This window comes from Sinohyriopsis cumingii, chromosome 1 (genome assembly GCF_028554795.1).
Source record: "Sinohyriopsis cumingii isolate HCF-2022 chromosome 1, ASM2855479v2, whole genome shotgun sequence".
Classification (NCBI taxonomy): Eukaryota; Metazoa; Mollusca; class Bivalvia; order Unionida; family Unionidae; genus Sinohyriopsis; species Sinohyriopsis cumingii.
In genome coordinates this window covers 28,854,652-28,880,938 of record NC_142961.1, presented here as the reverse complement: position 1 = coordinate 28,880,938, position 26,287 = coordinate 28,854,652, and the positions used below count along the sequence as shown (strand labels likewise).

Sequence of the window (26,287 nt, the reverse complement as noted above, 5' to 3'; positions counted from 1 at the left end):
TTATTACAACCAGTATACGACTTTCATTTAATATTTTTTTCTACAATATTTGAAAATGACGGTTGTGAGATTCTGTGTTCTCATGCGACTAGCAGTCAAAATCACTAGTACCAGCTCAGATTTCATCAACGCATTAGTTGTATCGTCTTTCAGCAGATTAAAGACATAACGATTTTGATACTCACAATTTCTGAGAAAATAATTTTCATATCGATTTCATGCAGGTATAACTTGATTTAACAACATTAAGTATGCTAGCCCATCCGCAAAGTGGAGATGCTTTAATGCCACCATGTCGGCCTCTTATAATGCTAGACTGGTTTTCATACCTTCCATATAAAAAATATATGGATATCGAACTGTCTGTGAAACAAAAAGTCTACCAGATGAATCCTGAGCGTTTGGATTGTCTCAACAAATATATTTATGGCAAGCACTCAAATGATCCATACTGCAACCTCCTAATATTCTGGGTTAGAACTCGATAAATTTAACTCACGATCAGTTTAGTTATGACTCAGTTATGTAATTGTTTCAGGCATCAAGTTGTGGAGGAAAGTTCCCAGTTTTTTCCTGACTTTCTTCAATATTTGCAAAATTCAACACTTTTCACGGTCGGGGAAAAAAATTCATTTTTTCTGACTTTTTCACAATTTTCCACTAGCGTGGGAACCCTGAGTACTGTATTCACAATACTCTAAGGGCAACCTCATTTCCCTCTTGGTAACCTCACTAATTTGATCTTGTCTGCCAAATCTTCGCCCTCAGAAAAAGTATTAGCAGGAATGACCTACCAAAGGTGTAGCAGATAAATAGCACTGCAAAGCCACATGGTTCTTGTGACAATGGATATCATAATTAAAGCTACAAAGAACTGTTTATTCAAAAGTTTTAATTAATAATGAAATATAGTATTGCCCTTGTACATGAGTAAGGATATAAATGTCAGGTAACTGAACTTTTATATAAATTACAATCGTCCTGAAATCTCTCTCTCCAAAATCAATATGTGGAAAAAGCATGTTAGCATCGGTGATACAATTTCCCAACTGCCAGTTATATGGAATAGCATACAGTGATACAAGGTATTGATCTGGTCTTATCTTATATTCCACATCAACTTATATATGGATGAAGGCTGGAGAATTTACAAAATTAGCGAATTCAACTAATGCTCTGCATTGACTTACAGGCCAGCAAATATGGTAGGTCTTGAGACCTACTCAAGGTATCTAAATTCACATTTGGTCTGGTTTGGTCCAATAGTTTTAGAGCTTGCATACAAAAATAGTGTAATGAATGGACAGACAGACAGCACAAAAATGATACATTTTCCACACTAGACTGGCATAATTATAACTAACCTCTTTCAGCTCTTTCATCTCTTTGAGGTCCTTCATCAGAATAGCGTATTTCTTTTTCAGAGCCTCAACCTCCTCTCTGGCAGATGTCAGGGCATAACTCTGTGAAACATCAACAAACTAATCAACTGAATCAGAAAACAATGGTTAGACATATGGAAACATATGTTCTGTATATGCATATATTTCTGTGTACATTCATATACCCATCCAAACACACAATAAAATAGAAACATAGACACATAAAAATTGTACATAACAGTTCATGAAAGTCCTGACTGAACAGTAGTGGCAACCAATTAGGACATCAATGAACAACAACGCTTTTCTGCAGACTGACCTCACTTGCTGTTCCACTGTTCCTCTGTCTGTCCATATCCCGCAAATGATTTTCCTTCTGCACAATCAGTTTCTTCAACCGGAGATTTTCATCAGCCAATGCCTAGCAGATAGGAGAAGCAGTTATAATACAAATCTCTGTTATTGAACAGTTTACATACCTGAAACTGATAATTTTACCAATTCTGAAATTTGTCAGCATTCCATCTGTGTTCTATTTACATTCCATTCAGGTTTGCTTTTCATTCAGATCTTGCATTTATTACTTTCAGCCATCATTTTCTTTCATTTTCAATTGTTTGGAACAAGTGGAAATGCATTTAACAAAGTAAGGTTTACATTGTTTTTGAGTCATAAAGGGAGATAATGCAGCTTTCATATCATGTCATATTAACAGTGTGATTTAATGAAACAGCAAATGCATCAAATGCAAAAGACAAAGACAAGACTGAATGTACAATGAAATTTAACTGCAACTGCAATAAGCATAGAAATACAGTTGTAGAATATTTGCACATTTTATTTCTTATTTCATTTCATATAAAAATTGTACAGAAACAACCACCAGCGATGAGGTCATCACCTCAATAGTTGTTATTTATGCTTGCCTTAACAAAAACAATAACATGGCTTGTAATGGATACAAATTATTGTCAGTAACAAGAATCTGATCATGGATTAAAATATGAAAGGGTGACATCTGATGAGCAGCTTGAAAATAATGAATTTTCCAATGTATTCATGAAATGTGTTTTTTTCCATTTTCATTTATCATTAAGCCTTCTGCTCTTTGCATTTGCACTATCCCTTTACTTCAAAACGAATTCATCATTTCATTAATGTTCATGCTGCATTTTATTTGCATTCATTCTGCATCCTAGTTTTGTTTCATTGGCAAAATTATCTATTTATGGGTCTGTATCATGAAAGGTATACTGGAATTTTTATTCTGACTCCAAGATTACCAATAACTCTCATATTTATGTCAACTTAAAATTCTGACATTTTGATTGGATAGTGAGTTGATATGATTGAATCAGATGTCAGATTTTTAGTGTGAAACTCTTCTAATTCTGGGACCTGTTACAAAGTTTTGAATTACTATATACTCATAATTTATTGTTCTGAATTAAACAAATCAAAGCCTAAGTTCTGTGTTAATAAGCGTAATCAGGTCTACGGAGAATTTTGGAAGCTAAAAAATTTCATGACAACATTCCCAAGTAATGTTGTCAGCCTTCCCAAATGGTAAATACATGATTTCTCCACTAAGTAATACTGGTATTATGGATACCAGTGACTTTTGCAAGTTTAAACCAGAAATGTATCTATGTGACACCGATAACACCAATAATTATGTTGTCTTTAATCAAAGCCATGACTGTCACACTTGCTTAATGTGGACTCTTGCATAACAAAATCTATACTAACAACCAATCATACTTTTGTTAATTGAATGAAGTTGATAAAAACAGAAACATTGATAAATAATTATCCAATACATTTTGATAATCAACCACCCATGGAAAATTGCACATTAAAGTATAAATTGGATACCATTGCACAAATTAAAAGTTATTTATGTTATATACTGCATAGCTGTTACTGTGAAACCTAATACTGTCAGTATTAATTTTGATGGATAAGTTTATCATGTGTTATGCGATAAGCTTGGAGAGATTGTCCCTTGCCAAAATCATCTCCAAAGATAGGGTCAAAATGTATTATATAAACTACATTCCCCCAAAATGTCCAAGATTTTCTCAAAGGTATATCTAAGAAGAAGTGATTAATAACTGCTACATATACATGAAGATCTTGCTAATGCATTTCAAATTATAACTGTTGGATAATGAACAAAAATGTATACATGCAGTTAAATCCTCCTACTTTCATAATGGAATTTAGTATGTGTTTGTGTAGATGTGTCTACTTGATGATAGTTATTTTCATGAATGAGAAAAAAACTTGCATGAAGATACTTTACGTTAACATAACTAATAATACTTTGTAATTGTTTGGGGGCTTTTTCAGTAGAGGGCCTCAAGGGAGATTATTTGTATTCAGCTTTTGAGTTACACTCTTTAAATAAAGACATTATATTATTATTAGTATTATTATTTACATAGAACATGCTGATTTAATCAGTAATGGAACTTCTAATCCAAAAATAAGTTAGTGCATGGCATCTTTATTTGCCCTTTCCCTATTCTAGACATATTTTTGGTTTTCCATTTAAAAAAAGAAGGGTCCAGAAATGCATTTTACACTCATAAAAACCTGCTCCTGGTGCAACTTATGATCATAAAATAAACCTTAATAATCATTTAAAAAACTAATAAACTTACCAAAAATGTCCAACTTGACTTCAATAATTTCACAATATTTATAGTCACGTGAATTTGTTCTCCAATACTATTGATGCTGAAGTTATTTCATGTGAATGTCAGTGATCAAATCGTAAGTAAGTCAAAATAATTTCTCAAATTTTGCAGCAAATATATTATATTTCTCTCTTTTCATAACAAATCTGTGAAATAGACAACCAAGTACATCAACTATATACAAATAATTCCATAAGTTCACTTGGCTTTTTCTCCAATGTTCACAAAATGTTGATACGCCAGTCGAGCTCTTTTTGTGGCTTTGGCAAAGACTTCTTTAGCCTTCCTTTGTGTCACCACTGACTTTTTTGGCTCAATATGCAATCGTTTCTTTTCCTTCTCAGTGAGAGCCTTTTTTCCTTTCAAGCTGGTGCTTGTATTGGTGACATGCAGTATGCATATTCTGACAGAGGGCTACATCTGTCTCTCATGTAAGAAATCTTTTTTCTTATAGTAATTAATTGAACTTTTTCCCGATGCCTTCTGCGCTTCAATTTTTCCGTATGCAGCTTCTTTTGTAGGTGCTGTTCCAAACTCTTCCAACTGTGATTACCATAGAGCAGAGGTCACAAAATGCCAGTCCTCTAGCATTCAGTTTTCTTATAAACTGACCAACTAAATTTCAGTCAACTTTTCACTCCTGCCATTCCCATATGTTTTTTAAACCTTTATCTAAACTTTCTGTGTCATGGTCTCTCTCAACAACTCAGATGCCATGTTTTGCAAGCATGCTTCTTTCCATTGCCATCAGTTTCCATTACACGAGGATTCATTGGATGAGCTTAAACCTTTGACCAATCAGAATACTCTTTACAAGAGTTGTGTGCTAATTAATATATGGAACAAACAATTTACAAGGGTAATTGCAGAATGGGAGCAGACAGACTGTTTTTAAAGAACCGGATTGGAGATGATATAAAAAACGGACTATATCAAGAAAATTCTGATTCAAGTCAGGAGAAAAGCGGAATTCTGCTGTAAAATGTCTGCTACTCATAATATCCATTCAGTTCTTCAAAAGTTATTGAGTAGAAACAAAATTTAAGAGCAAAGTTCCAAGTCAAACAAGAGCCATAACATGGTTAAATTATATCATTGGAGCCTGGTTCAATTTAGTTCGCTAAGCACATTACATCACCCCGGCCTACCAAATATACCATAAGGCTGTTATAAAGGCACACACACTAATATATCCAATAGGATCTTGTCATTCGCCAGGACATAATGGCTCATATTCTTGCAATTCTTGCAATTTCTGAGAAGATAATCATATCTGTATTCATTCATGCAGGCAGGGCCTGATGCAAGGTTGTTTAAGTTCAGTAGGCACAGTAGGAAGTGGCTACCTAATGCTGATACCACACAGTTTTGGCAAATACCAGCCTTTTTGATAGGCCAAAAGCTCTGAGACTCATACTCCAACATAAAGGACAGAATATAAAAAATGGGGGTAGGAAAGGTCAGCGGATGATAGACAAAAAAGTCTGCAAAGTGTGCAAATCTGACTTTTGAACTTGCCAACTGTCATTGTAATGCCATAATCATCCATATCCTGATTTTATGATTAACCATACCATCTTTAAAGGTTAATCATCTTCAATGCACATATTATGTCCAAAGGTTCTTATCTGTTATGAAAACTTGCACAATCTATGTTACTATAATGAGAGAACATCTCACCTTGGTTTCACTGAAGTATAACAGGTAATATTTTAAATCATCTGTGGAGTTAACTCATTAATCCATGGCAATGAGTTTACGTGGCAGCTCTGTAGCGTCAATGTCATGTTTGATACACTAATGTAGGTGGTTTTATAGAAAGGTAGACAGATGTAGCTTTACAATGATGCCAAATAATCTGGAAGTTCTAGTTGCACTACAAAATACAGAGGGTAAAACCTCATTTTTTGGACCTGATTTGTTTCCACCAAATATTCGCCCATGGTCAGCATCCGATTTTGTGTCCTGATTTTAGACTTTTTGGTCTCAGATCTAAGGCAGACCGATATGAAGAAAACCCCCCCCCCCAAACCTCCAACTTTCACCCTTCTGCTCATGCGAGCAAAATAGCCAATGAAAAACAATGTTTCTAACACAACTAGGCATTAGGTTATTGGAAAATCACCTGGAAGTTGACGATTTAGGATGTATTCAAAAATAACTTTGAAAATGTGTTTCCTACTCGAATTTCAGGCAAAAACGACAAAAACCTCGAGGGGTTAATGTGTTTAGATAAGTAATAACTCTGGTGATTGAGGTCTATGTTGTTTTTTTCTTTCTTCACAGAATGTTTTTTTTATCTCCAAGTGATGATGCTCTATAAATGTTTAATGAGACCTCTTCCTTTATAGTTTATATCAAGAGAATCAGTCATTATTTATCCCATGAACAGTACTGAATATGTTCTATATTTAAGAAACAAAAGTGGTTTAATCTATATACATGTCCGACATTGCAGACCTACTAACCCTAACAAAACCTCCTCAGTAAGGCAGTTGATTTTTTTTCTGTAAGTTTAACCAGTTTTCAGTAATGTGTAACAAAATATCCTGTAATGCTATTGTAAAGTTGGAAAACATGTAATTTAAAATGTTTGGTATTCTAAACTGATGCAGCGACAATAAACATTATGTTCAAGTGAGTAGTTTGTAAAGTACACATAACCTTTATGCAAGATTTGGATCAACTTGGATCAAGATCAAATGGCATATTCTGCTGGGCAAGATACCATATACTTTTATTTTAAACATACGTCTTTTGTTTTTTCTAATACTTATTCTAAACCCATGAGGAATATTTTTAAATTCATTTATTTTCTTCAGTGTATCTTAATCATTTTTTTCCCTCTAAGATTTGTCAGGTTGTCTAAAAAGGTACATCAGATGTAGAATTACACAAGACATGTCAAAGTGAGGTTAATGTAGGTAAAAGTATAAATCTGTAAGCTTCTGCTGTCAAGGTAATTAAAAGTCTTTCCATGATCAATATGTGAAATGTTTCCTCATTATATTGGAATGGAAAATGGCAAGCATACAAATCCATTATCATACCTTACTGTCAGCATTCTTTAATGTATCCTGTTTTAGTTTTTTGTTTTCCTCTATCAACTCTTTACACTGTTTTTCTACACTAGAGAATTTGGACTGGCACTCATTATGCACATCAGAGCTAACACCTGTCCTCTGTTCCTCTCTTAGTTGAGAATTCTGGTTCCTAAGGTCATTCAACTTCTCTTGCATCTTTTTCTGTTCCTCCTGGAATTCTGTCATGGCACGAGAGTATGATGACACCTTCTGAAATGGACAGCAAGATAATATTTTCCATGTCTGCTATAATGACAGCATGGAGAGAATTTATGAACCCCATGGAGTCATTTATTTTTATGGGATCAATTTTAGTGGTTATTTTTAAAAAATGTGTTGGTGGGGTGTTTTTTTTGGGGGGGGCTAAATTTAATTATGTAATAATTACCCACTATTTATTACCCAATTGCCTCCTCCCTCCCAGCTCATGTCCTTCCATCTTGGTCCAAGTCAAAGGATGATATTTTGATTTTTGAACTCAATAAAAGCATGTGTTACTGCTATAACTGGAGGATTTTCCTAGTGTACATAGTAATAGATCATTTATTTCATACACTAACCTCTACTATTACCCAAAATAAAGAAAACAAATGAACACAAATACGCCAAAAAAATGGTGGTACAGTACAGCTCAAGACATTTTTCAAAACTGCATGCTTCACCAGACCTGTTTAGCATTTCCCGGCTCCATCAGTTGTTCAAAAGCAGTCTGTCTGTAGTTTTTAACTGCCATCAGTAGTATGGCTCTAAAGCTAACAGTTCAACAATAACAACATAATGATGCAAGCTGACCTTTTATTTACAGCACTCAATCATTCAGCTCTTTTTATGAAGAATATTATGAATTAAATTAATTGCTGCACTTCGCATCTTACCAGCAGAAATTATAACTAAGGCCACAATGCGCAAATAATATTTTTTAGACACTGGCCTAGGGCTGATGACTTTATAAAAAATCCCAAGACCTGACTGACATTCCACAAGCCTGGACTCTGCCAGTCTAATTTTTATATTCGCCAAATTTCCCCTTTTTCTAATATTATTTGTCACACTACATTTGCAATTCAAATATAAATTCAGTATGGTTCAATTGGGGCTTTGAAGGTAATGTAAGTCTCATTAGTGTTCATCACTGCACTCACTAAAGACTGGATGGTACTGGTGTTCAAACTTCTCTGCTGAATTCTCAGAGAGAATCCTGGTAAGAACCAAACTGAACATGTTGTTTGCAGTATGTGCAAATAATTAAGTACCCCTCCCCCATATTGTTTTGCTGGCGTGCTTCACAAAGTAAAATTCCATCAACCAGGAATTCTGAAATTTATTTTTGTTGGGCTTTGTTGATAGCTAATTGCTTCCTAAATCGGCTTCAAACATGATTCACACTGGAGCTGTATTCTGACAAACAAAATGATCATGCTATGCATTTTAAATATGCTTGTAAAAAGCCGACTTCAAAGAAATGTTGCTGCTGTTCACAAACTTGACAAAAATCTATAATACAATGGGCTTAAACATCCTCATTCAAGGTAATATGTAATAAATTTCTTTCTCCATGCATCTAACATCTCTTTGATTTACCTATATTGGGTTGTTTCACTTCCTGATCTTAACAATGCAAATTAACACAATGGGCTCACCCACTGCAGTCTTCAAATCTCAGCCAATTAAGTAATATGTGAAATGGTGGTTTATACCTGACCTTTTTGCCTTTTAATTGCCGCTGTTTGAACTGCTCAAAGGATAGTTTTACATCATCTCCAATCATGACTGCTTACCATTCTGACATGCTACATGTAATGGACACATTCTGAAAGTGTTGTTTTATTTTAAAAAATTATTTTCAAAGATTACTGAAAATTGTTTTTCTCAAGACATGACTGTGTCAGTGGGTTTGGGAGTACAAAATCATGTTCTTAGTATGAGAAACCGTGTTACAATTTGCTTAAAACTAGATCTCAACTTCATGTAGGACAGTGGTGATCTGATTTTAATCCGATTAAGCTGTGTTATGGCAGGTATGTCAATATCTTGAAAATACATTTCCACATTTAATCAGTGTGATCCAATTTTTCTCAGTCAAATTTCATGTTTTTACGACAAGCTCAACTGACACTTCACTTAGAATACAGGATGGGCCCAATCTGAATTAAGAGAGGTTCTGGGCATTGGGCTATCAGAGTGTTTCAGCACTGCTCCCCCCACCATGTTTCCTCTTGTGCTTGTTTTAAAATTAGGGTAGATAGGTCGGTTGTTTTCATTTTTAAAAACACATATAATGATAAGTATATATAATGTACTATATGCTTCAAGCACTGGGCAAAACTAGCTCATTTTTTTTCAAACCCTGGTGAAAAAAAAACAGGGATAGTCAGCCAACTAGAAAAACATAAGGGGGGGGGGGCTAACTCATCTATAAAAAATCTGAGATAAACATATAGCCATTTGTTATGTTTAAATACTGTTCATCAATTATATACCTCTATATTTATATCACCAAGTGAAATTAATGTTTAAATTTTTGTCTAAATCATTAGCTGTTTTAATATTAATTGAAATCACTACTGCACAAGTTATAGTAAGAAGCTGCACTTAATAATAGATTCATTTTTTTTTTTACATGCTTTGTAACATTATAAGTATTCCCTGATTGCCTGGATTTCTTAAATTAGTGGTCTCATTGTTGAAGCTAAGTCAAAAAGATGTTCCTGCCATTAAATATTTTCATAATTCTGCTACCATGATATAAACTGCAATATTCACAGTAACATATTATTCATAGGTCTCTGGACATGGACAGATTACAACTACTACCATATATTTTAAACTGTTAATATTGTCCTCGATTTTGTTTTCATTTACCTCATTCAACTCTCTACACTGACTCTCTAGAGCAGATATCTTGGCCTGGCACTCTGTATGATCTGCCAGTTCCTCCTTCAGTTTTGAGTTCTTGTGTCTGAGGTCAGTCAACTCCTCTTGCACCATCTTCTGTTCCTCCTGGAATTCTGTCATGGCTTCAGAGTACACTGACACTTTCTGTAAGTAGCCACATTCAAGTACAGAGAAAGAAGTCAAGTAATACATGTAATTTCATATATTTACAACTTATTCAAATTGTCAAACCTGCCAACAGCAGCCATCCAAAGGAAAAGGCCAAACTGGACTTTGTGCACAGGTGACCTCTGAATGCAGGTTCACCTTTCAAACTTGGTTCTTAAATAAATACAATCTACTGAATACTGTGGTCATCATTATCACCATCACCATCATTATTATTATTATTATTATTATTTCATGAAATCAGCATAATTTCCTGTTTAAAGAATTCTCTGTATAAATTTATAATTGACAAATTCTGGTGAGAAAGGATTTTAGTCATGCAAGTATGATTTTGCTTACACATATAATAAAGAGGTTGCTAGCTCTGATGCTAGTATATTGAAGTTTGAGTTGGCTGTCTCAAATATAACAGATCTATTGCAGTTTGAGTTGGCTGTCTCAAACATAACAGATCTAGCCCAAATATAGACCCAATGATGACAGGTCACCTTTGTTCCATCTCATACCTTTTAAGTAGAAACACTGTTCCCATCAACTATTTACTGTCAACTGCACAAGTATTCATTATCAGTTTAGTGTTCTTGCAGAAAAATTTGACATTAAACTCCATAAAAATTCTTCAAAAACAGAATATCTGATATGAAATAGTAACTATAATATTGGACCATTATCTCTCTGGTTTAAAAAGAGTACCATCATGACTAAATACCTGTAAACATTTTAATATCAAACATGGATGGATATAAAATGAACACATGGTACAGTGAATCACTTTACCTTTGTGAATATCAAATGTTGTGGTTTGGGTTAAAAATGCATATTCACGGGTACTTCATTTTATGCAGTTGCCATTTTAAAAATAAAGACAAAATATTACGTGACAATGTATTTATCTCTTTAAATATTTATACTGTCTTTCACTTCAACACATTTCTAAGTAAATGTGCTTGATTCATACTGCAGTAATTGGGTTAATTAAATTATTCATAACTAACATTGCATAAATTCAGGGATCTGAATAAAAAAACATGCCAACATCCTTTTGTATATATAAATAATCAGACATGTTCAATACCATTGATGTAATTAGTGTAAACCAAAGGCAATAACACTGATATTTTCAAAGAACATCAATGGAAAAGCTGCTGTCTCTTTTTAAGGAAATTAAATCATACCTATATTATGCCAGTCACATGTATGGAACTCTCATATTTATCTTTCAACAAATCTTCCAAGGAGCAACTAAAATCAATATTTTATGAGTAATATTTGTCAATGAAGATTGTTCAATTAAATGTAAGGAGGACAGTGGGGATGTTCCATCAAATAAGGATTTGATCAACATAAACAACATCTACCTGAATATAATTAACACAAACTTGATTATCTCCTCACATGATCTTGCTGCACTTTGGATGGTCACGATTAAAAATGGCCTTTAGAAATTGTGACTGATCTACTAATTATTTCTTTATGAATTAATTACATGTATGAAACATAATTATTCATAACAATGTGCTCTTTTGTGTTCCATTTACTCAATGGTATGATCAACAGTACTTGTGATCAATAGAATAAAAACATGTAGTGAACACTTTCTTTCTTTATCAAACATCAAACTTTTGCAACCAGACACAATAACTGTTTCCGCATTAATATGTCAACTCAGTATGGAACAGTGTCTAACCAAGGATAATAGTGCCTTCATGATCACCATTTTAAATATTTTGATAAATAAACAGCTGCTAATGTTATTTAAAGATAGATGTGCTTATTGAAAACTGCAAACTGTGATTGACATTTTATTTTCTTGACCTTTATTACTTCCATGTTTCCAAGATATTTTGCAAATTCATTTAACTGCTGAAAGTTTTATTCAGTATGCACTATTATAAATGGATATGTGCACCTTTTGCAGTAAAGAAAGATGCAAACAATGAATAACTTTGTTCTTATTACTACAGCAATGGATAGTCATTACATAACTTTATAGCTTTCAAGTTAAAAAAATTCTGAATGCAAATTAAATCATAATCAATAGATTTGAATTGCTTCTCATTTTGCAATAGTGTGTGTGTGTGCATGCTTGTGTGCATGTGTGTGTGTGTGTATTTGTGTGATGCGCTTTTAAAACGGGTTATCTCACATAAATACTATTAGTATTAAGACAAAAAAACATATATACAATGGGGTGAACACACTGAATATCAGCTTGGTTCATATTTCATTTTGACAATTAAATTTATGGTAATACTTGCCCACAAAAACCACAAAAATTGTCTTAACAACGAATTAAAAGTGATTCAGAGCATGTAAGCAACTGTTGCTTTTTCTTCTTCTCATAACATAATGCATTTTGCCCTTAGAGATTTACACAGACATTTTACTATTATAATACTTAACTGTTATTTTCTACATATACTTACGATAATTAAAATCAATTAATCTTACAGAAATGAACAGCATAAACTTCAATTCTGGAGCAAGTCTGGTATATAATATTTTTTTATTATCTTTTCCTGCATTAATATGGGTTATATATCATCTTGTGGTACCAAAAACTATATATTTTAACTCAAGGCTTTGCCACTCATGAAAATATAATGTTCTTGGTACCACGATGAAATATACCTGGAATTAATGTAGGAAAAGAAAATATCCTCCATATAATTCACACTTAAGTATATATACAGATTACATATAATATTAAATGCAAATACAGAATAGTATTATATGTTTAAAATTTTAAAATTATAAAGAAAATGCAAAGTTTAAGAATTAAACTACCCATTTCATAACTTTGTTTATTTTTAAGACAATCATAGAAAAACTATATTGTCACTCACTGTTAATTCAAGCAGCAAGTCATTGTTATAATCAGTTTCAAAATCTAGCCATTAGATCACAACCACTTTCCTTCACTCATCCCATACTTCACAAGATAATGTTTGCATATTTCTTTTTCATTCTGTGTTTCATTTCATGATTTTACAGTGTATATATAAATCTGGTGCTTATAATATGATGATGCATTTCGAGTGTTGTCATCCTGCTGAATTGTTTGTTTTGTGGGGTTTTTTAAATAATACTTTGTCATGTGTGGTCTCTTTGCATTTATTCAGCTCTGTTATGAAAGGTATTTAGAGCAGTAAATAATATTAAACTGAAATTTGGCCCCAAAAAGTTTATGAAATAAAATGGTTTGGGATGTGGCATTGAGAAGAAAAAATATATAATTTATTATAAGTATTATACATCTCTCTCTCATTACACAGACACATATGCACACAGACACAAGTGCTCTGTTCTGTTCTCTATAATAACTATGAAACTACAGAAACATGTTCTCTGTGCAGCTATCTATAACAACTTGGAAACTACAGACACATGTGCTCTATGTTGTTATCTATAACAACTTGAAAACTAATGATTAATGTGTTCTATGCTGTCATCTATAAAAACTTAGAAACTGCAGATACATGTGCTCTATGATGTTATCTATAATAACTTGGAAACTACATATTCATGTGTATTGTGCTGTCATCTATAACAACTTGGAAACTAAAGATTCATGTGATCTATGCTGTTATCTATAACAACTTGAAAACTAATGATCAATGTGTTCTATGCTGTTATCTATAATAACTTGAAAACTAATGATTAATGTGTTCTATGCTGTTAACTATAAAAACTTTGAAACTAGACACATGTGCTCTATACTGTTGTGTATAACAACTTGGAAACTGCAGATACGTGTACTCTATACTGTTATCTATAACAACTTGGAAACTAAAGACAAATGTGCCCTATGCTGTTACTTATAACAACTTGGAAACTACAGATTCATGTGTTCTATGATGTTATCCATAACAACTTGGAAACTAGACATATGTGCTCTATGCTTTTATCTATAACAACTTGGAAACTACAGACACATGTGCTCTATGTTGTTACCTATAACAACTTGGAAACTACAGACACATATGCTCTATGCTGTTACTTTTAACAACTTGGTAACTACTGATACATGTGCTGTATGCTGTTATCTATAACAACTTGGAAACTACAGCTGGCAAATGTACTTGTGGCACTTGTATGTATAACTTGACATTTGAATCACTCTGTAGGCGATCAATATTGATTTCAAAGGAATACTCATCTAATTGGTAATGCATAACAACAGTAAAACATTAAAAGTAACTCTTTCGAAAATTATGCTGTATGAGGTAAAACATATTTTCTGAGATTATATTTGAATTGGCATCATTATTCTTCCCCTGTACCTAGGTCCAACCTGTCCTTCAGAGCCAGGCAAATAAAATGACCACAAAAAATAAACATCTCTCTCTCACAGGGTAGGTTTGGCTTTGGAGCTTAAGGTTGTTGAGATGGATTAGAGTCTAAACTAAGTATGATCAAAAGTAATTCGGACTGGATTAAAGATTTAAAGAGGTTAATTGACTTTGGTTGGGTCACTAAAGATCTCAAGTGGCATAAAACTCAGTTTGGCTTTGGTGTTTAAAGTCTATTGAGATATCTAAGCACGCATTATCTCCCAATGCTAAAATGACAAAATTTAAAGAACCAAAATTCACACAAAATGGAAAAAGGATTTTCAGTGGTTGGAATCAAGTTCAAAGGATATGAATATGCATTCCTCCCTTCCCATACAGCTGATTTTAAAATCTGCTATGGTGGCAAGAATGACATTGTGTCATGCAGTATATTTAGACATATTAAACATGGCAAGAAATATGCCATCACTAAAATCCATGTTGGAAAAATCTGCATCAAATGTGGATGAGGATATATAGATGCTGTTTGCCAACTTTATAGCCAAAAATATTTTGCCATTTATGGTAGCAGATCATTTTCAGATCTAGTCAAAATAATATTCCCCAATTCAGAAATTGCACAAATTGTCGCAGACTGACAAAAACTACTCACATCGTGACTTAAGCATTTGGTCCACACTGGAATAACAAAAAGTTGAAGACAGAAATAAAATATTCACCATTCTGATTGAAAATCCCTCCTCTTTTAAAGTCAAAACTCCTTACCAAACTTTGAAAATCCCCTGATTTGTCCCATGCCAACTTCTTTGTTCTTTGATTGGTCACAATATGATACAGATCACAATGCTTGGGTGGCAATATAATATGTACCATTATGTATCAAAACAATTAGCAGGCAATGTAACACATGTTGTAACACAGGAGCAACAATAAAATGCATATCACAATACATACATCTACAGTACCTTGTCTTTTCTGCCTATTTTTTTTGTAAAAAAACATGTCAATGAGTTGGCCCAGTATTCATGCAGAAACGTTACTAATATTACCTGAATTTAAAAAAGTTCTGCACAGGATTTTGTTATCAATTGTACCCCGCAATTTTTAATTGTCTAGCCCCTGAAACCCACAATGTTGTTAGATGGCAGCCCTAAACACAGCTGAGAGGTTTGGGTTTAAGATTACATTTGCAATTTGGTCTTTCAAAGCATTATAGGCTCATAAGCTCCTTAGGCATCAATCTAGAAACTATCTTTCATACCGGAATTTGTAACAAAACACTATAAATATTCAACGTATGATTTATCTATCATTTTACAAAACTATACATGAAAAAAAGGATCATAATAATTCCTCAGTGAGACAGTCTGATAATTAATGTGTAGTGGATGGATGATAATAATAAACAACAGAACATTGCCAAAAACTTAATACATTTTTAAACACACATAAAGCTCCTTAATTTTCTTTCTTTTCTCAAGTAAAATATGTCCATCATGATGCATCACCTTAAGTGTTACTACATCGATGTTTCGTCGCAGTTGCAATTTAACATGTATTGGGATATTCCAGCATTAGTAGCACTGATACTGATTCAGTATTGTGTTTCAAAAGATATAATTATGGAAAGATATGTTAATGAATTGTTACACCTCTAGAAAGCTAATTGCTAGGTGTGGTTATCTCTAGTATGGCAGTTGATAAATTGTCTATTTTGATGAATTTCAAAAAATTTCCATGTGTCAGTTTCTAAAGGTTCAAATTGTAAAATTCTGTAAGACAGAAGGTTGTCTGAAAGAAAAGCTTTAGACAAAGATGTCATAGCTACGATGCATTATATAAGCTGCACATAAGTGTGCTGATCAGTATGGTTAAATAAAGGACTATTGAGCCTAGTACTTCCAGATGCTTAGACCCACCCAAGGGATTGAAAATGTACTCACACAACTTAAAATGGTGGGTGGATATTTACAGCAGTTTGGTGAATTTTCCAATAACCTGTCTGACTGAGTGAGTGACAATTTACGACTGACCACTATTTTGTCAAGAATATTGTTGACTTTGTTCATTGAAAGTCCATACATTCTCTTGTTTTCCATCTGTTTTGATGAAGCTCACTTAGAGAATTATTCTGGTTTATGGTTGACCGTTCTGTTTAAAGATTCAGTTGCACATTTAGAAGGATCAATACACAGATTCATTGTCTTTAATCAACATCAAATCAACCAATGAGATAATGATCTGTAGTCATGGGCAAGCCAGTCTAGTAAAGTCTCATTAAAACAAGGGAAACAACTTGTACTGTATACTGTTAGAAAGACGATATGATTCTGAACTAAAACATGACAATCTAAAGAAAAATCTTAAAGTGGAATATTTAATTATAAATTGGCCATGATGAATAAATATAAGATCATGATACTTCTGTATCTGGTGCGTGAAAACAGTGTCATGATTCCTCTCAGTAAAGTCATAGTGTGGTACAATGGTGTCATGATGCCTCTCAACTGAGTTGTGGTCAGGCACAATAGTGTCATCATGTTTCTCAATAGGGTCATGGTGTGGTACAACAGTGTCATAATGCCTCTTAAAAGGGTCAAGGTGTGGTACAATAGGGTCTATGAAGCCTCTTAATACAGTCATGGCATAGTACAACATGGTCATGATGCCTCTTTATATGGCCATGGTGTCATACAATACAGTAATGATGCCTCTCAGTGAGATAACAATGTGGTACAATATGGTCACGATGCCTCTCAATAGGGCCATAGTGTCATACAATACAGTAATGATGCCTCTCAATGGGATAACAGTATGGTACAATATGGTCTTGATGCCTCTCAATAGCCCCATGGTGTCAAACTATATGACCATGATGCCTCTCAATGAGATAACAGTATAGTACAATATGGTCTTGATGCCTCTCAATAGGGCCATGGTGTCATACAGTACAGTCAAGATGCCTCTCAATAGGATAACAGTATGATACAATATGGTCTTGACGCCTCTCAATAGGCCCATGGTGTCAAACTATATGACCATGATGCCTCTCAATGAGATAACAGTATTGTACAATATGGTCTTGATGCCATGGTGTCATAAAATACAATCAAGATGCCTCTCAATAGGATAACAGTATGATACAATATGGTCATGATGCCTCTCAAAAGGGTCATGGTGTCATACAATATGGTCATGATACCTCTCAATAGGATAACAGTATGATACAATATGGTCATGATACCTCTCAATAGGATAACAGTATGATACAATATGGTCATGATACCTCTCAATAGGGCCATGGTGTCATACAATACAGCCATGATGCCTCTCAGTGGGATAACAGTATGGTATAATATGCATACATGCCAACCCCTGGCGAGGAAAAAGTGTAATCCAAGTGGACAAAAAGAGTAATCTGAGCAGGAAAAGAGTAATCTAAATATAACATATAAAATTCAATGAGCATATGTACAAAATGATTTCTTTACCCCTTCTAGTCTTTTAACATCAATTACTGCTTCAAATTTTCATATATAGTACTTTGAGCTTTTAAAAGCAAGCCTCTCATATTGCATTTCAAAACACTTTGTACCTGCTGAGATTACGAATGTTTTGCACACCAGTAGAGAACCAAGTGCTGGGTTACAGAGCCTGGATCTGAATTCATTTTTATTTTTATTAACAACACTGGACAATCTCTCACAGTTGGCATTAGAATAGTAAAGAACCAATCTTCCTTTCATAACCTGACAAAGAAGAGGAATATATATATCTCCCAGTTATTGGATCTTTTTGCTGGGAAAAAAGGTGCCATTACTAATCAACTCTGTCCGCATGAAGTACATTGTCAGGTAGAATGCCAACTTGATACTTCAGGGGTTCTCCTAATTTATCAGCAGCCTTTCCTGCAGCAAGGTGCATCATATGACAGCAACAACCTTATATATACACTGATGGAGACAATTTTTAAAATATAGAATGCAACTCCTTTATGAATTCCAGTCATTACTGATGCATTATCAACTGAAAACCCCATACAGTTCTACCAACTTATGTTTATCCAAAGCATTATCAAGCAAATAAAAAACGTTTTCTCAAGTGGAATCTACTGTTAATTCTGGTAATGAAAGAAGAGCAATCTGACTTTGCCCTTTTTGTTGTCAAAGTCTCTTACACAGACTGGGTACAACTTTTTGTCATTATAATCACTGCTCCTGTCTGTTGCAATACTAAATGGCCCAATTTTCATGCAATTTTAAGTGATTTAACTTCAGCTAAACACCTAACAATATTAGATGATTTTGTTCTTGGAGATGCATATTTTCTGCAATTTTGGAATCAGAAAACATCCATTTGAACAAAGGACTAACATAGTCTTCTACTGTTAGGGGTAGTCTGTGTTCTATTAAGAACTCAGTAAATAACGCCTCAGCATTTATTAGTTCTGCTTTAAAAAAGAAGTTACAAGTTACCTTAGTATTGGAGTTTGTAAAATGAGCTAATTCAAGGTTTCTTTGTTTTACCATCATGACCAATATTAAATTCCTTTCCACACAGCCTGCAGTGGGCATGAAGCTGCCCTAGAATGGAACGCTGTATTGTGTAGTACATGTATTGACCTTTGAATTGGTTTTTCGTCTTTTTCTAATCCATCTGTAAAGTTATTTGAAAAACATTTTTGCTCTAACACATGCATAAATATGACTTGACTTTTATCGCCAAATATCTACAGACTGGTTCTGTATCAGATATAAATTAGAAATAAAAAAATCTGCAAGCAAAGATTGAAAATTAGAAAACCTGTCTGTTCTCTCCTAAATAAACCATACATCTGCTATAAATAGAAACCAAGGTCAAAAGTCTGAAAGTAAAACCAGCATGTTTCTTGGAAATAGAGCAGCTGCTATAAATAGAACATAATACTGTTAGGAAAGTGCATGCAAGGATGGATAAGCGTAGTCTTATGTCGTAGTTATGTAGAAGCCATCTTTTCTATAATATGATATGGTCTGTGAGATTAAAGGGATGTTAATAAAAATAAAAAAACAATTTATTAATTTTTTGGGGGAGGGGGACATACCGAAAACGCGTAATCTGAATATGTTCATGCATAAAGTGTAATTTAGTGAAAAAAGCTTAATGATTATGCATCAAGCATAATGGTTGGCATGTATGCAATATGGTCTTGATGCCTCTCAATAGGGCCATGGTGTCATACACTACAGTCATGATGCCTCTCAATGGGATAACAGGATGGTACAATATGGTCTTGATGCCTCTAAATTGGGCCATGGTGTTGTACAGTAGTCATGATGCCTCTCAGTAGGATAACAGTATTGTACAATATGGTCTTGATGCCTCTCAATAGGGCCATGGTGTCATACAATACAATCATGATGCCTCTCAATGGGATAACAGTATGGTACAATATGGTCTTGATGCCTCTCAATTGGGCCATGGTGTGGCACAACAGAGTCATGAATGGGGTGGGTGGGAATTAGATCACTGTGCAGACCACAGCTCAAAAGACCTGTCAGAAACACTAAGAAAACACAAATGTCAAACATACCTCCTCTGCTTCTGACAATGCCTGCTGCAAGTTCTCTCGTTCTCTCTCAAGCTCTGAAGCTCTGGCTGCACTCTGTTCTAATTGCTGACATTGCTTGTTTAATTCTGTGACTGAAGTTTTATAATTGTCTAAAGTCCTCTGAAGCTCCTTATTGTGATTTTTAATTCTGCATAAGTCTGACTTAACCTCCTCCATCACCTTTTCTGACTGACTCTTCTCCTCTTGGAACTCTGTTACAGTTTCCTTGTAAATTTCCACTTTCTGAAATTGAAAAAAATCAAATAGAAGAAATAGTTTTTCTCAGCTGTGCTCACTTCTGCTAGGCTTTGCATATTTCATATTCTTCAGTCATGTGTGTAGACTCACTGACTGATAATGCACACTAAGTTATGAGTTTTGTTTTAATATTACACATTTAGTGTCCATGACATTGTCAACTGTGTCATTTTGTAGCAAACCATTGTATATATTGCTATATGTGATATCATAATGGCATGTTATGTGATCATGGCCTTCAGCTGTACCGTTATAATGACATCAGAATTTCTTCCGGTTTGAGTGAGATGTAACCCTGACTATGGATTATCTATCTCCAATATTTCATGACTGATACATTTTATGACCAATGCTATCACAACCTTGAGAGTAAAAACAATAAAAGAGACTATTTCATCATTTGGTAGAGATTATAACAGGTAACTTTTAAGAAATAATCAACATTCTATAATCCTTGTTCACATACTTGTAAACCATACTGAGCTGGTTAATTGGTTTCTAACAGCGCTTTTAACTATTAAGGGCTATTTCATGCTGAGAAAATGGGAGCTACACCAGTACTGAAAGAAAATTTTGTTAGACACAGGCCCAGGGCTGGTGGCTATAAAAAAAACCCACAAGCCCTGACTCAAATTCCATAAACCCACCTAAAATTCATTGCCTCTGTCCAGTATGCTCCAATCATGAGTGCTTACTGTTTATACATGCTACACATAATGGGCATATACTGAAGTGTTTACTTTTTGTTCTATTTTCAAAGATTACTGAAAATTGCACATTTTTAAACATGACCATGTCAGGGGTATTGAGAGTAAAAATAGTGTTTTTAGCATGACATGCCATCTTATATGCAGTTCAACATCTTGAAAATAGATCTGCATATTTCATCACTGCAATTTAAGCTTTCTCAGGAACCTTAGATTTCTCAACAAGTCAGACAGGCTCCTCACATAGAATACAAGAAGGGCCTGATCTGATATTAGAGGGGCCCTGCGCATTGGGCTAATCAGATTTTTTTTAGCATTCTAAGTGCCTTTCCCAAGGATACACCAAGGCAGCTGACTTGGGTTGGCTGGAGCAAGTATCAAACCCAATATCCATAGATTACAAGTCTATTGCTCAACTAAATGAGCTACTGCAGCTCTCTCCCATGCTACAACATATGATTTAAAATCAAATAGTATTGATTTCACTGCAACCAGACTTGTGGTCAATTACTTTTCAATGTAATCAATTAAACTATAATTAGTTTAAAATCTAATAAATTACATTACAATTACTTTCAAATGTAATCGATCAAATTTCAATTACTTTTTCAAATGTAATCAGTTAATTATAATTACTTTTTAAAATTATGACTATAATTAAAATTACTCAAATTTTCACAGAGTAATTAAATTAAATTACTTTTAAGAATGTAATCAATATAATTTTAATTACTTTTTATATTTTTTCTACAACAACAAAATTGCAAATATACTGTATGGTACTGTTCATATTGATTGTTTGAAAAGAAAAGTAATAACTATGTTCCTATAAGTGGAAATGAAGTAAACTTTAATGAAAAACACAAAATTCCACTAACATCCTAATTGTGACCTGATATCAAGTAGAGGACTACATAATCTTGTTTGTCTAGAAAGTATTCAATCATGCTTAACATCTGAGCAGAATCATTGTATTATTGTTGTGTCACCTGCAATTTATTTCTTCAAATTACTTAATTCAAGCTATTTTTCTATGGAAATACAAAGTGCTCAAAATTAACATTCTTGCGAATAGAGACTGGGATTTATAGTGAAGTTCAAATAAGGCTATATTCTTGAATTGCATTATTGTGAATCAACAAATGACTGTTGGCAGTATGACACGGGCCATCACAGGCACATCAACACTTCCTGCAATGGATTTATTTTGGAATACCACTTAAGTTTATTTAGAACTTAAATCATTGGAACATATTAGAAATTCTAGGATTATTTGGTATTTAACTTGCAGGACTGAAAATTCCTTTATACATTTTTCACTTGGTATTTGAGGGAACTAAATTATTTGTAGAATTTTACAAACCTTGTTGGTCTTCTGTTACCTTGTTTCAATCTTTTACTAATGAACATTTAAGCAAATGGACCAGAGCTTAAGGATTTCAACAAATACACAGCTATCAACTGTTGATTAATGCTTTTCCTGGTGGCAGACATGCACACATTATTTTTCTTCAAATACAGCAGCTAAAACATATATACCTTGCCCAAATTTGTGGTACCAAATTTTTATAAAATTAAAATTTTTATATAAATAATTATGTAGTACAATATTTCATTTGCTATTTCTATGAATTAAAGCTCATATCTCTCATCAAGATTTGGTAAGTGATTACAATTTTGGGACAAGTGAAATGTAAGGTGTCACAAGTGAAAACCAAATTGATCAGCCCTGGATGTGTGAGCAATCTGTCAGACAAGCACCTTAGCCCTGGATGTGTGAGCAATCTGCCAGACAAGCACCTTAGCCCTGGATGTGTGAGCAATCTGTCAGACAAGCACCTTAGCCCTGGATGTGTGAGCAATCTGCCAGACAAGCACCTTAGCCCTGGATGTGTGAGCAATCTGTCAGACAAGCACCTTAGCCCTGGATGTGTGAGCAATCTGTCAGGCAAGCACCTTAGCCCTGGATGTGTGAGCAATCTGTCAGACAAGCACCTTAGCCCTGGATGTGTGAGTAATGTCAGACAAGCACCTTAGCCCTGGATGTGTGAGCAATCTGTCAGGCAAGCACCTTAGCTCTGGATGTGTGAGCAATCTGTCAGATAAGCACCTTAGCCCTGGATGTGTGAGCAATCTGTCAGACAAGCACCTTAGCCCTGGATGTGTGAGCAATCTGTCAGACAAGCACCTTAGCCATGGATGTGTGAGTAATGTCAGACAAGCACCTTAGCCCAACCTTTCTGAGTATAGCTCTTACTGAGGACCCATTCTTAACTTCCAAACATTTTGCAAGCCCCCTGCATACTAATAGTTGTTCTTTTAGGCAAAGTTAATTTAGAAAATACATACCTCATGGAATAACCCTGCAGCCACCCCCTCTCCCATGGTCCATGGCCCACAGGTTGGGAACCACTGCCTTAGACTACTGAGGCATAGACCTTAACTTGATTTGGTGTTTTAGATTTGTCCAACACCTTACTAGGTCAACTGGAGATGAGGTTGCTGGTTGACCATTATGGGTTTTACACCATTTTCAGCTAAAGCGAATCTATATCAGGCCATCATTTTTAGTGTTGAAGAAAACCCCAAGTACTTTTCAGACTTCAAAGACCAGCTGGATATAACCACTGATGTTCTACAAATAACTGGCAACATTCTCAAATACGAGTGGAATTTTTTTGAACAAGCATGATGAGAGGCAAGTAATCACAAGATAAGCATCATACACCACTCTGCCATGGAAACCACTCAGATCTTCAGTACACATCTTGTACAAAGGACAATGGAAGGACAAGAAATGGGAGATTGAACCTGTGACTCTTGGATTAGAAGTCCAGAATCTTACTGCTGGCCATCAATGATGATGATGAAGCTGATGTTGACAATACACAATTAACTGCAATGATGTTGATTTTACGAATACACTGAGAAAAAATTATTCCTAAATTTGCATCCATTAAAAAAAAATATAATTTATGATGTTACAATGTTCAACATGCTATATTTCTTTTTGTTAATTTTAAGTTGATCATGCAAAAAAGAGGCATGAAAAATAAGACATATCAGTCACTGAAATATACTTTTCTTACAGAAATTATGTAGTGTAAAAATTGGCAGAAATAATGTGACATCACTTCCACAGGCATTAATATATATTTTTTTCTGACAAATTGTTTCAAATTTATTTGCAAAATCAGAAAAGAATAACAAGAAATCATAGCATCTGACCATACATTTAAAGCAATACAACATTTAATTATCATTCAAATCAAAAGCTGCATGCCTTAGAACAAGAATTTAGCAAAAGATAGAAATCACTGAAATAAAAAAATGTAGTGGATTATATGATCTATAAGAATTCATTATAGGTTATATCCAGTCAGCTGTCATTTAAATCACTTCTGTCCCCAAACCGATAATAAAATCACTTCTACCACCCACCAACCCCTAGCCAGAAATTGTGTAAAATAATATGCTTCTTTAGGGGGCAATGTTTTGGGTTAAAACACATCAGACAGTAGATCATATCCTTTTAAAGTGCTTTTGTTGTGGTTGGTTACATTTGAAAGATCCTTTCCCCCCAATGGGGTACATGTTTTATTGGAAAAGCCCTTACCAAAGATCTGACAAACAAGGGAGCCACAGCAGCTCAGCTGGTAGAGAATTGGATTTGCAATCCAAGAGTAACAACATTGATTCCCACCTTTGCCAGTCCAGGTCAGATGCCTCAGTGTGTCCTTGGGAATGTAACTTAGCTCCAATTTTCTTCGCCTAATATAGCCAAGGAATGTGTTCAAAGTGCTGTTAAAGCTAACAAAAACAAACTGACCACAACCAAAATGTGATATTTAGATCCCTCTATCCATTAACATGGACAAGACAAGAAATCAGATCTAAAGAATAAATTTTCATATTATTTCTAAAATAGTGCCTGTCGATACTGGAATGGGAAAATGTATGCAAACACAAACCAAATTTGCAAATTTTCTGAAGAAAAGAAAACCAAGACTGCATTTATATAGCGTCCAGATAAGTGAGCTAAACAAAGCATGTTTAAATGCTGAAAAGCAGTCAGTAAGCACTCCTCAAGAAATTACTGAGTAATCCCATACAATCAATAATAGCAAAATTGTTTTACATACAGATAAAATAACTATGATGAAGAGACTCTTCAAAAAAAATCTCATTTTTCACTCAAAAATGTAAAAAGGGAATAAAGATTTTTCTTATTTTATTATCTTCAACATAGCTTATCTCAAATGGAAATTTTCTGGTTGAACTTTAGAAAATGTACACATTTTTGAGATTGGGAATGACCAGCCCCTAAAAAGGTTAGGAAAATCCCTGTAAAATAATATAAATTGTTTGCAGATCATGCAACTGTACTCTTTCAATTGATCCATAATTGCAGTTAGATGACTATTTACGAGTCCACTGCACTTTCAAGCCCTTTGTTCTACTGAAACATTAGTATGATATTGATATGACAGTAAAGGATTATTTATTTTATAGCCTTCCTTAACAGGATATATGCCGAATTACTGAATGTGGACTTAATTCTAAATACAGACCTGCCAACCCTGATGAGTCTGTCTCAGAAAGGCAGTTAATTTTTTTCCGTAAGATTGACCAGCTTTCAGTAAGGTGTAACAAAATATCAATAACTGCTATTGTTAAGCTGGAAAATGTAATTAAAAGTTTGATGCATCAACAATAAACATTATATTCAACTGAAAAGTTTGTAAAGTATGTGTAGACTTTATTTACCACTAGTACAGTTGCTCAAACTCTACTTCCAAACCCTATGCAGCTCAATGGCTTATTACTATCTCTCAACTTGACATAATACTTAGAAATTCTTTTCCATTCCAAGTGATGACGTCAACCATATCTCCCACCATGAGACATACACAAAATGGCACATGCTGTCCAATAAACGTAATTGTGGCCTTTCCAACTTTTATTCACAAGAATCTGAATATTCCTTTTTATTCTTCTGTGTTGATTATTAACACTTTTTTAGAAGCTAATTTTCCCTTTTGTCTTAAACATGCATCTCTTTCTGGATGCCATTTTTAAAAATTCTATAATCAACAGTTTGATCATGCAGATGCTTCGCATGAACAAATAGGTGCAGGTTAAAGTGTCTGGGGTGCTGCTGTAAAGTTAGTCTGGTTCCCTGATTAATTTCACATATTCTAAGTTGA

The 26,287-nt window shown here is 34.1% G+C and overlaps 1 protein-coding gene across 1 annotated transcript in view; it reads right to left on the bottom strand.

Annotated features, from left to right (window-relative positions):
* The window catches only part of LOC149806602 (uncharacterized), a 186,706-nt gene that overhangs the window by 29,722 nt on the left and 130,697 nt on the right, over positions 1-26,287 (bottom strand). The window contains exons 35-39 of the mRNA XM_089955423.1: positions 20,098-20,358; positions 10,030-10,206; positions 7,135-7,377; positions 1,702-1,803; positions 1,365-1,463 (exon numbers count right to left, since the gene is read on the bottom strand). Of these exons, the coding sequence (XP_089811549.1) occupies positions 1,365-1,463; positions 1,702-1,803; positions 7,135-7,377; positions 10,030-10,206; positions 20,098-20,358 (882 nt within the window). The remainder of the gene's footprint in view (positions 1-1,364; positions 1,464-1,701; positions 1,804-7,134; positions 7,378-10,029; positions 10,207-20,097; positions 20,359-26,287) is intronic.